General features: G+C 35.3%; 1 protein-coding gene across 6 annotated transcripts in view; it reads left to right on the forward strand.

The window, feature by feature from the left end:
* Nucleotides 1-12,810, forward strand: part of ANAPC10 (anaphase promoting complex subunit 10) — a 107,624-nt gene that overhangs the window by 41,676 nt on the left and 53,138 nt on the right. For 4 of the 6 annotated variants that reach the window (XM_058721266.1, XM_058721269.1, XM_058721268.1 and 1 more), the window contains exon 4: nucleotides 9,793-9,913. In XM_058721266.1, coding sequence (XP_058577249.1) covers nucleotides 9,793-9,913 — 121 coding nt within the window. Of the gene's footprint in view, nucleotides 1-9,792; nucleotides 9,914-10,518; nucleotides 10,549-12,810 lie in introns of all 6 variants that reach the window. The other 2 variants (XM_058721265.1, XM_058721264.1) reach the window with 2 other exon arrangements.

The following is a 12,810-nucleotide window of genomic DNA, read 5'->3' on the forward strand; positions in this document are numbered from 1 at the left end:
CCTTCATATAGTTTTCCAGAGTGGCTGCCCCAGTTTGCATTCCTACCAATAGTGCAAGAGGGGTCCCATTTTCCACATCCTTGCCAACATCTGTTGTTTCCTGAGTTGTTAGTTTTAGATACTCTGACTGGTGTGAAGTATATCTCAGTGTGGTTTTGATTTGTATTTCCCTGGTGATGAGTGATGTTGAGCATCTTTTCATGTTTCTGTTAGTTATCTGGATGTCTTCTTTGGAAAGTGTCTATTCATGTCTTCTATCCATTTTTTAACTGGATTATCTTTCTTTGTTTGATCAGTTCTTTATAGATTTTAGATACTAACCCTTTATCAGACATGTCATTTGCAAATATCTTCTCCCATTCTGTAGGTTACCTTTTAGTTTTCTTGATTGCTTCCTTTGCCATGCAGAAGTTTTTTTTTATCTTGATGAAGTCCGAGAATAGTTCATGTTTGCTTTTGTCTCTGTTGCCTCTGGCGACGTGTCCGTAAAAAATTGCTCCAGCTGAGGTCGGAAAGACTGCTGCTTGTGTTCTCCTCTAGAATTTTGATGGATTCCCGCATCACATTTAGGTCTTTCATCCATTTTGAATTTATTTTTGTGTATGGTGTAAGAAAGTGGTCCAGTTTCATTCTTCTGCATGTTGATGTCGAGTTTTCCCAGCACCATTTGTTGAAGAGACCATCTTTTTTCCATTGTATATTTCCTGCTCTGTTGAAGATTAGTTGACCTTATGGTTGTGGGTCCATTTCTGGGTTTTCTATTCTGTTCCATCGATCTATGTGTCTGTTTTTGTGCCAGTACCATACTGCCTTAATGACTACAGGTTTGTAATACAGCTTGAAGTTAGGAATCATGATGCTTCCAGCTTTGGTTTTCTTTTTCAGGATTGCTTTGGGGTCTTTCAGGACTATATGGGGGTCTTTCCTGGTTCCATACAGATTTTAGAATTGTTTGTTCTAGCTCTGTGAAGAATGCTAGTGGTATTTTTATAGGGATTGCATTGAATGTGTAAATTGCTTTGGGTAATATAGACATTTTAACAATGTTTGTTCTTGTAATCCATGCACATGGAATGTTTTTCCATTTCTTTGCATCCTCCTTAATTTCTTTCATAAGCATTCTATAGTTTTCAGAATACAGATCTCTAACTCTTTGGTTAGGTTTATTCCTAGGTATCTTACGGTTTTTGGTGCAATTATAAATGGGATTGATTTCTTGATTTCTTTTTCTGCTGCTTCGTTATTGGTGTATACAAATGCAGTGGATTTCTGTATGTTGATTTTATAACCTGTGGCTTTGCTGAATACATGTATTAGTTCTAGCAATTTTTTGGTGGGGTCTTTCAGGTTTTCTGCAGAGAATATCATGTTATCTGCAAACAGTGTAAGTGTGACTTTTTCCTTACCAATTTAGATGCCTTTTATTTCATTTTGTTGTCTGATTGCTGAGGCTAAGACTTCCAGCACTATGTTAAATAGTAATGGTGAGAGTGGACATCCTTGTTTTGTTCCTGACTATATAGGAAAAGCTCTCAAGTTTTTCCCCATTGAGGATGGTATTAAGCTGTGGGTCTTTCATATACGGCCTTTATGATGTTGAGGTATGTTCCATCTATCCCTACTTTGTTGAGGGTTTTTATCAAGAATGAATGCTAGTTTTTCAAATGGGTTTTCTGCATCTGAGAGGAGTATATGGTTCTTACCCTTTCTTGTATTAATGTGGTGTATTATGTTGATTGATTTGCAAACATTGAGCCAATAGTGAACCATGATCAAGTGGAATTTCTTTCTACTGTCTTACAAATCCCACTTGATCGTGGTGAATAATTCTTTTAATGTACTGTTGAATTTGACTTGCTAGTATTTTGTTGAGAATTTTTGTATCCAGGTTCATCAGGGATATTGGCCTGTAATTCTCCCTTTTAGTGGTGTCTTTGTCTTGTCTGGTATCAAGGTAATGCTGGCGTTGTGGAATGAGTTTGGAAGTTTTCCTTCCATGTCTCTTTTTTGGAACACTTTGAGAAGAATTGGTATTAACTCTTCTATAAATACCAGGTAGAATTCACTTGTAAATCCATCTGGTCCTAGACTTTATTTTTTAGTAGTTTTTTGATTACCAATTCAATTTCATTACTTGTAATCATTCTATTCTGATATTCTCTTTCCATTTCTTCTAGATTGCCCAGTTCATTGGCATATAATTTTTTATAATATTCTCTTATAATTGTATTTCTGTGATATTGGTTGTTATCTCTATTTCATTTGTGATTTTATTTATTTGGGTCCTTTCTCTTACTTCTGAGAAGTCTGGCTAGGGGTTTATTAATTTTATTAATTCTTTATAAGAGCCAGCTGTTAGTTTTGTTGATCTGTTTTTTTGTTTGCTTCTATATTGTTTTTTCTGCTCTAATCTTTATTATTTCCCTTCTCCTACTAGCTTTAGGCTTTATTTGCTGTTCCTTTTCTAAGTCTTTTAGGTTTAAGGTTAGGTTGTATATTTGAGACTTTTCTTGCTTCTTGAGGTAGACCTGTATTGCAATATACTTTTCTCTTAGGACTGCCTTTGCTGCATCCCAAAGGGTTTGGACTGTCGTGTTTTCATTTGCTTCCATCTATTTTTTATTTCTTCTCTAATTTCCTGGTTATCCCATTCATTATTTAGGAGAATATTATTTAGCCTCCATGTATTTGTGATCTTTCCAAATTTTTTCTTGTGGTTGACTGCAAGTTTCATAGCGTTGTGGTCTGAAAATATGCATGGTATAATCTCAGTCTTTTTGTGTTTGTTGAGGGCTGATCTTTGACTCAGTATGTGATCTCTTCTAGAGAGTGTCCCATGTGCACTTGAAAAGAATGTGTATTCTCTTGTTTTAGGATAAACTGTTCCAAATATATCTGTTAAGTCCATTCGTCCAGTGTGTCATTCAAAGGCATAGTTTCCTTGTTGATTTTCTTCTAGATAATCTGTCCATTGTTGTAAATAGGGTGTTAAAGTCCCCTACTATTATTGTATTATTACCAATGAGTTTCTTCATGTTTGTTATTAATTGACTTGTATATTTGGGTGCTCTCAAGTTGGGGGCATCAATATTTATAATTTTTAGATCTTTTAAATATATAGACCCCTTAATTATGATATAATGCTCTTCTTCATCCCTTGTTACGGTCTTTGGTTTAAAATCTAGTTTGTCTGATATAAATATGGCTACTCCAGCTTTCTCTTGATGTCCATGAACATGATAGATGGTTCTCCATCCCTTCACTTTCAATCTAGAGGTGTCTTTAGGTTTAAACTGAGTCTCTTGTAGGCAGCATGTAGATGGGTCCTGTTTTTTGTTTTTTTTTAAATCCATTTTGATACGCAGTATCTTTTGATTAGAGTATTTAGTGCATTTACATTCAATGATTTTTGAAAGATAGGAATTTATTGCCATTATGTTACCTATAAAGTTGGTGTTTCTGGTGATGTTCTCTGTTCCTTTCTAGTCTTTGTTTCTTTGGTCTTTTGTTCCCCACTCAGAGAGTCCCCTTTAATATATCCTGCTGGGCTGGTTTAGTGGTCATGAACTTCTTTAGTTTTTGTTTGTCTGGGAAACTCTTTATCTCTCCTTCTATTCTGAATGACAACCCTGCTGGATAAAGTATTCTTGGGTGCATATTTTTCCCATTCAGCATGTTGAATGTATCCTGCCATTCCCTCTCAATTACCAAGTTTCTGTGAACATGTCTGCTGTGAATCTGATCTGTTTTCCCTTATAGGTTAAGGACTTTTTTTCCTTTGCTGCTTTCAGGATTCTTTCCTTGTCTGTGTATTTTGTGAATTTGACTATGATATGTCTAGGTCATCACCCAGTTTTGGTTGAATTTAATGGGAGTTCTCTGTGCTTCTTGGATTTCGATGTCTGTGTCTTTACTCAGATTAGGGACATTTTCAGCTATAATTTTCTCAAACCTTTGCCCCTTTTTTGTCTCTCTTCATCTTCTGGGACTCGTGTGATGTAAATGTTACTATGTCTTAAGAAGTCTCTGAGTTCCCTAAGTCTACCTTTGTGATTGAAACTTTTCTTTGCCTCTTCTTTTCAGCTTCATTATTTTCCATAATTTTATCTTCTATATCACTGATTTGTTTCTCTACTTCATCCATCCATCTTTGTTATGGCATCCATTCAGGCTTGCATCTAATTATAGTATTTTTAACTTAGGTCTGACTAGATTTTAGTTCCTTTACCTCTGCAGTAAGGGATTCTCTAGTGTCTTCCCTGCTTTTTTCAAGCCCAGCTAGTATTCTTACAGTTGTTGTTTTAAATTCTAGTTTAGACATCTTATCTGTTTTTATTAAATCCCTGGTCATCACTTCTTCCTGTTCTTTCCTTTGAGGTGAATTCCTCTGTCTTGTCATTTTGGAGATGAAAGGAAAAAAAAAAGGGGGGGAGGTAGATCCTGGGCGTGTTTTTGTCTGCTTGTTAAGTGAAGCTTGATCCAAAATAATAATAATAACAATAACAATTATAGTAATAGTAAAATTTTAAAAATTGCTGTTTCTGTATCAAAAAAAAAAAAAAAACAACCCAAAACCCAAAACCCCGAAAGGAAGATAAATCCTGTTTCCCTTAGAGTTGAAGCTTTGCAGCACTCTGTGATCAGTAGACTTGGTGTGTGCAAGGGGTTTATGCTGGTCTTCTGGGGGTGTGGCCTGTTGATCTGATTCTCAGGTATACTTGCCCTAGTAGAGATGAACCTGCAGGGCAGTCAGGGCTTGGTGTATGTGGCTCCAGCCTCCACTTAGTGGCACTGTTTAGCTCACTGAGCTGATGAGTGGGGTGACAATGGCAATCTCCCCCTATTTCATCCCGGATGGGGGAGTTTGCGCCTTTCACTCTTCAGGAAGCACTCGCAGAAGAGCAAACAATCATTCTTCCTCTGTCCCCAGCTTCTGCCATATCTCCACCTTTACCCTGCCTACCTCTGAGCTGTCCATGTGGCTGTTTCATCTTTTAGACATCTGCAAGGCACAGACTCACTGACCCCCTGGGGTGGGAGGAGGATCTCACTGCACTGTAGCCCAGGGCTGGTTTGTCCCAGCAGATAGTCACGTGACCTCATAGTGGTTAGGAATTTTTGGGAAAGTGCAGCACAAGGCTGGTGCCAAAGTTTGCTACCCTTAGCTAGTGTCCCCATTCCTATGTTAGTGAACAGGGCAGTTCAATGGCGCTGCCATGTCTTTTGCCCCCAGAGAGGCTGGGCCACCTCTCCCAAGTGCACTGCAAGCAGGGGAATTGTTTTGCCCCTTGCAACCCAGAGGATCCTCAGACCAATCTGCTGGCTCCTGGGTCTCCACCCTCCTTCCCCACTGGAGCATATCGCTAAGTCCACCAGGCATGAACTGGATTCAGATTCTGGTTCTGTGCATAGCTAGATGTGTGACTGAGACTGTTTGCTTAACCTGAATCTGAGCTCAGTTTCCTCATCTGTAGTGTGGACGTGATAATGTATTAAATAGGCATGAGAACTGGTAACAGAGCTTCTAATAACAGTGCTTTAAACAGATTGGGGGGGCGACTGGGTGGCTCAGTTGGTTGAGCGTCAGTCAGGTCATGATCTCACTAATTGTGAGATTGTGCCCCTCGCCCCCAGTAAATAAATAAACAAGGTGGGAATTTATTTTCTCTCCCTCTTCATATAAGTGGAGCATGGCAATTCAGGAATGGTATGGTAGCCCTACAGTGTTTGGTAGACCCAGATTCCTTCTCTTTCCATTCTTAGTTCATGAGTTCTGTCCTCAAGGTTACCTCATGATTCAAGATGCCTTTTGGAATTCTACCCATTATGTCCATATCCCAGGTAGCAGGAAGGAGTAGGTGGAGAAGGTAAAGGGGGATGTCTTCCTTTAAAAAAAAACCTTTCTTGGGACATCTGGGTGGCTCAGTCGGTTAAGTGTCCGACTTCAGCTCAGGTCATGATCTCATGGCTCGTGGGTTTGAGTCCTGTGTTGGACTCTGTGCTGACAGCTTGGAGCCTGGAGCCTGCTTCGGTTTCTGTGTCTCCCTCTCTCTCTGCCCTCTCTCTCTCTCTTGCAAATAAAAAAAATAAACATTAAAAACTTGATTTATAGGGGCGCCTGGGTGGCTCAGTTGGTTAAGTGTCCAACTTCAACTTAGGTCATAATCTCACAGTTCATGGCTTCAAGCCTTGCATTGGGTTCTGTGCTGACAGCTCAGAGCCTGGAGCCTGCTTCGGATTCTGTGTCTCCCTCTCTCCTTTCCCCTCCCCTGCTCATGCTCAAAAAATAGACATTAAGAAATTTTTTAAAAATTTAAAAAAACCTTTCTTTATAAAATACAGTCATTTGGTGTAAATCTAATTGGCCATAACTTAGTCATGTCGTCATATCTAGCTTTAAGGGAAGCTAGGGAATATAGTCTTTTAGTAGAATGCCATAAAGAAAGAAGGGAACAGGGGCTGTTAGGTTGTCAACCTGGAGTGTCTGTCTCTAATGTCTTCTCTTGCAATTTCACGGGTTCCCAATGAATTGAAAAATTATTCAGGAGTCAGCAGATGGAGACCAAAGTATCACCCTTGTAAAACTGACAACGCTGATGTTTGAGAAAGGGGCTTACATCTACAGTTAAGTGTATTTGCTAATATTGAACCCTAGAATTAAACAGACTTGCCCATCCAGTTATAAAGGTGCTAGACCAGGTAGAGCCTGCCTCTATTAAATTTGTGGCATGAAGGAACAAAGTCAATGTGTACCTCCTGCCAGCAGCTCTTTCTCAGCAGAAAGGGAGTCATGGGTGAGGAATAGAGAGGCTGGGAATGTTACTTGTGTCATCAGAAATGGGGACATGTTACCCCCTCCCTCTTTCCTTCCTATAGTACTTTACCCTAAATGTTTAGCACAATGCTTGGCTTACAGAGTATGGTGATTATTATTATAATGATGATTTGAGCAATTTAAGTAGCTGCCATGATGTCTCATAATCTACGCATTTAATCTTCCCACAGGCATTGCTGTTTGACACATAGCATGGTTTTCTGTGCAGTGTTAGTTTTTACATTCACCACGAGATAAAATTGATAAATAATTTTAAAAGGCTTTATGGCTACATTTTAGAGTAATAGTTTTTAAACTTTTCGTGAGGTCACAGTTTCTTTTGCAAATGTAATGAAATTATATAATTATGTAATCAGATTATCATATTAAATATGATTTCCGGGAATACATGGATCCCAATTTACGGCAGATAAAATTTGAAGAACTACAGACACGTACATATTCCTGCAAATTGGAACCAATGATTGTTGAGTAAGTTAAGTATAATTAACAGCAAGGTGATATGTGTTAAGGTCATGTGAAGCAGATAGACACATCTTTCAGCTTCAACTGTGCCTGCCTGCATACTAGCTCTTTTACCTTCAGTCAGTTAATATTAACCTGAGTGTTACTGGTTGCTTTTTTTTTAAATCAGTAAAATGAAGGTGGTAATGGCTTCTGTATCCAAGGTTGAGAAGTGAATTAAATAATACATAAAAAGCTTTACTTCTGGGCCAAAGTTCATTTGCTATTTTGTACTTGTTGCTGTTGTCTTTATAATCATTTGTGGTGTTATTATTCTTTGCTTTTCTAACCTCATCCTGATTATCTTTTATGTTCCAGTGACTAAGTTATCTTAAATTTCATAACTTGGAGATAAAATTATTCTGAACAGCGGAAAGCTTGGCTCTTTAGATCTGCTTTTGTTAAAAAAGAAAAGCAAAAGTCTTCAAGAGTAATCTTCATGATCTTTGATCTCTCCATAATAAGAAAGACCTTTTACTGCCTGCTTCTGGCTCATCAGGAAAAGATCTTTTGTATGCCCTTCAAAATTTCCCCTCTTCCCTTGCTTCCTCTCATGTCTCCTTCCTGGCCCAACAGAAAGAAAGATGTCAGTTTGATACCTCTGGCCTCTTCTGAAAACCTGGTAATGGTATTTATCCTGTCAGCGATTCCTGGGTACTTAGTGTTTTACATCTTGATCTGTCTTTATTATTTGAAGAAAAGTCCTTAACTTTCCCCATTTGTTTTTGATGAATAGCTTGGGCTATAGAAGTTTGGTCCCCACACTAAGAGCTACAGATCCCCTGCTGTTTTTATTGGTTGACTTTTGACACAGACTACTTCTGTTCAAGGAGCTCATTGTTAATAAGTTAGTGCCAGTTTATACCAGAACTTAACTTTTAAAGCATGTTTAAATAGACTTCTTAATGGGTTTTTTTGGTTGATGTTTAAAATTGTCTAGTGTTTTTTTTTTTCCCCTAATGACCCAAATAGCACATGCTTAATGTAAAAAAAATTATTCCAAAAATATATAAATCATAAAAAAAAATAAAGCTCTCTCATAGATCTATTCCACCAAAATAGTCACTTTTAGTGTTTTTGTATGATTCTATCTACATCTTTATATATATATATATATATATATATATATATATATATATATAACCTATACATATATGTAGGTGTATATGCCTTTAAAATTTTTTTTGTTTTCCCCAAAATGCAATCCTTCTGTATATACTGTTTTGTAATCTGCCTTTTTACCTAACCTGTATATGTGTGATTATTTGAAATAGTTATATAGGATTTCATTGAATAGATATAACTAATTACCTATTGAGGTGGATATTTGAGTTTATAATTTTTTAGTAATTTAACCCCAGGATGGTAAACATTTTTTCCGCATCCATTTTTAAGTATTTGTGTTATTTTTGTTTTTTAATGTATTCTCAGAAGTTGAATTCATGGGTCAAAGGCTGTGTGCCTTACCAGCTTATTATGACAGTAACTTTTTCTAATCAAATTTGGATATTATCAGTCATTTTAATATTTTTTAATATGATAAGAAAACTAATGTCTATGTATTTTAATTTATATTTCTTTGATTATTAGAGATTAAAACATTTTCATGTTTTTTGGCTACTTGCTATTTTTTCTGAGATTACTTTTGTGTTTGTGTTTTGTTTTGTCTTTGCTTCTCTTCCTAAGATATATATATATTTTAAAAACAGAATTTTATTTCTTGCATTACATAATAGATTTTCCTTTAAGGGGCGCCTGGGTGGCGCAGTCGGTTAAGCGTCCGACTTCAGCCAGGTCACGATCTCGCGGTCCGTGAGTTCGAGCCCCGCGTCAGGCTCTGGGCTGATGGCTCGGAGCCTGGAGCCTGTTTCCGATTCTGTGTCTCCCTCTCTCTCTGCCCCTCCCCCGTTCATGCTCTGTCTCTCTCTGTCCCAAAAATAAATAAAAAACGTTGAAAAAAAAATTAAAAAAAAAAAAAACTACACTATTATTGTACAATATGTGCTGTAATATATGTTTATATATTATAAAATTATATTATAAATGATTTTGGTTTGTTGGACTTAATTTCTTACTTAGCTAGTTATTTTCAAATATTGATATAGGAAATTAAGTAATTAACTAGTAAAAAAAAAAACAAGTTTTTTAGAGTAACTTTTTTGTGTAAAACATAAATGAAGAGGACTGAAATTCTTAATGCTGTTTGCATGTTAAGGTACCTATTTTAGCTCAACTGTTTTTAATTTACTCACATCTGGTTCTTGACCATGTTCTAGATAAGAGATGCCTGTATGAATGTGTATCTGTATTTTTACTTGTTCTTCATTTTCATCATTGTTGAAATGAAATGGAAATTGTTGATTGAAGTACTCATTTGAGTGAACTGCAATCAGATGTTTTGGATATAATCTTCCCACGTGATAAAGAACATGTTTTTATTTTATTGCTTTTAGAAGAAAAACAACAGTGAAGACATTATGTATTTATGCAGACTACAAATCTGATGAAAGCTATACTCCAAGCAAGATCTCGGTCAGAGTAGGAAATAATTTTCACAATCTTCAAGAAATTCGGGTATGTCTTTCACATTTTTAAAAATATGTTTTCCTGTAACTCTTGCTCTTTAGAGAATGGTTACATTTGACTTTAGATTAGACAGATTAAAATGTTAATATATAAATGGGAAATTATTAATATGTAAGAAAACACTTTAAATTTTTTATATTTAAATTTTTTTTTTAAATTCTGATTGTCATTTTAATTTTTTCCCAGTGTTTTATTATGGAAATTTTTAGACATACAGGAAAATTTAAAGAATTATATAGTGAATCCCAGTATACTCATCTCTTAAATTCTATCTATAATTGTTAATGTTCTGCTGTATTTGCCTTATTATAATCTGTCCATCAATTCATCTAATTTTTATATGCAATTCAAAATAAGTTGCAGATATTTGTACATATCACCCCAAATACTTCAGCATGATATATGATAACTAGAGTTATGAATATTTGCTTCAGGTTCATATTTTAAGGTACAATGTATATATGTTTTGCACAATCTTAATTATGTATTATTTGGTAAGTTTTGACAAATGCAAACATACGTATAACCCCAACTTCTATTAAGATATAGAATATTTTCTTTACCCCATAAAATTCCCTCATATTCCTTCCCAGTCAATCTCCATCTCTATCCTACTCTCAGAGGTAAGTGTTGCTCTAATTTCATTCGTTCATTCATTCATTTTATAGATCAGTTTTGCCTGTTATATAGCATGTCATATAAATGCAATCACAAAAGGTGTAACTTTTTGTAAGGCTTCTTTCATTCAGCCTAATTTTTTGACATTTCATCCTTGTTGTTGCATGTATCAGTACTTCATTCTTTTATATTCTGGAGTTATAGTCCATTGTTTGAATATATCCCAATTTATTTAATGTACTATCTAACTTTTTGAAACTGTTAAGATAATGCTTTTGTGACTTGAATGTTACTAGTCCCAACATGTTTACATTTCATGTACTTTGAATGAGTTTGAACTTTGTATTTATAAAGTTCTGGCCCTTTGCATTTTTTCCTTGTCAGGAAATCTTTGAGCTCAAATAATCATTAAAATCTTTTAAATTAGGTAGTTCTGAGAGATCTGGAAGCACCTGTGATGTTTGAAAGACTTCTGGCTAATTTGTGGCCTGGACTCTTATTTGACTTAGTGTTTATAAGATCTGCCTCTACATTTATATTTCTTCCCTGAATTAGTAATAAAATATTTAATAAAAATCACATATATTTTCATTATTTACTCAATGAATGTGGTGTTGTTCTCTTGTGAAATTTGTTTATGTATTGACCAATAAGAATATGTAAGAACATTTTCATCCACAGGTATTTTGGTTTTTTGTTTTGTTTTGTTTTGTTTTTTCATCCTTCTTTGAGTTAAGTTTGTTGCTTTTTGAGATGACCACCTGGTCTTATTAATGTTCATTTACTTTTTTTTTAATGTTTTTATTTATTTTTGAGAGAGAAAGAGACAGAATGCAAGCAGGGGAGGGGCAGAGAGAGAGAGAGACACAGAACCCAAAGCAGGCTCCATCCAGACTCCAAGCTGTCAACACAAAGCCTGACACGGGGCTCAATCTCATAAACTGTGAGATCATGACCTGAGCCAAAGTTAGACACTTAACCAGCTGAGCCACCCAAGAGCCCCTAAACCAAAAGTATAAACCAGTATAAACAAAGTATAAACTTTGTTAGTTTCTTCATTCACCCCAGTGCTTTTTCATTCAGAATATTTTAAATTCTTTTTATTATCATAATTACATTGGACCTTTTACTAGCCCTTCTTTTAGTCATATATGATATGTTTAATCAGTGTTTAAAGAACTTTAAAGATGCGAGATATGTACTTCTTATACTTAAACATTTTGTATTTATCAATGATTGGGTCACTCATATTTATAAGCCTTTTTGGATCATAGCTGGCTTGTTTTGTTTTAAAATTAAAGATTTGTCCTGTAAGCCCTCAGGCAGGTTGAAATATGTGACACACAAAATGTTTTGATCCAAAATGTGTGTGGCCTATATTTGAAATGTCCACTAGATGTCACTGTTGTCCTTTAATTGATGGTTTCTGTCTAGTTAAGCCCTTAAGTAATCTTAGTTGTAACTTATTTTTCTTTGAGTATATTTGTTCAAAAATTCTTTCATGCATTTTGGGAAATGTACATCCTCATACATGATTTCTAGCTTTATGTATTAAATATATATATAGTATTCTGTTGTAAATTAGAGAAACTTGAAATGATATTTGGACCATTGCAGATACTTTTAATCTAGTTTTGCTTCTATTCTATCATTTAAGTACTGAAACATTAGCCATATAGAATAAGGGCTCTTTTAGGTAGTCTCTTAATTTTATTCCAAGTGTGTTTATATTTCTGTATAGTGACCACACAGCCTCATGAGGCCAGTAATACTAAATATTACCAGGTGATAATGTAAGTTGTTTTCCTGAAAAACTTAATGAACATACTGCTTTTCTGCCACAGTTCTCACTAAGGAACCATAATTTTTGTATTTTGCTTTAAAATATTAGTACCGCCTTTGCAGCTCATGATATAAAGTATACTTTATCTTTTAATTATATATCTTTACATGTGATTTACTTTATTTATCTGTTTTTCTAAGTTAAAGAAATAATCTGATATCACTTTGTTTTTTAAGGGAAGATAAGCAGATTATGATTTTATTTCCTACTCTATAGGATCTAAATTGTTATTTCTAAAAAACTCTTTCTTCTAACTCAGATGCTAAGACAAGTGATTAAAATAGTGTTAACTTTTATGAGGTTTTTAGAGCCATCGTTTCATTAGTTATAGGACTGATTTAACTGAGTGGAAAACCCAACTAAATCTTTTTATATTTTTCCATGGAGGCATGCCCACGGGAGGGTGTAGTGTGTATTGGAGTGT

The sequence above is a fragment of the Neofelis nebulosa genome, chromosome 3 (genome assembly GCF_028018385.1).
Source record: "Neofelis nebulosa isolate mNeoNeb1 chromosome 3, mNeoNeb1.pri, whole genome shotgun sequence".
NCBI lineage: Eukaryota > Metazoa > Chordata > Mammalia > Carnivora > Felidae > Neofelis > Neofelis nebulosa.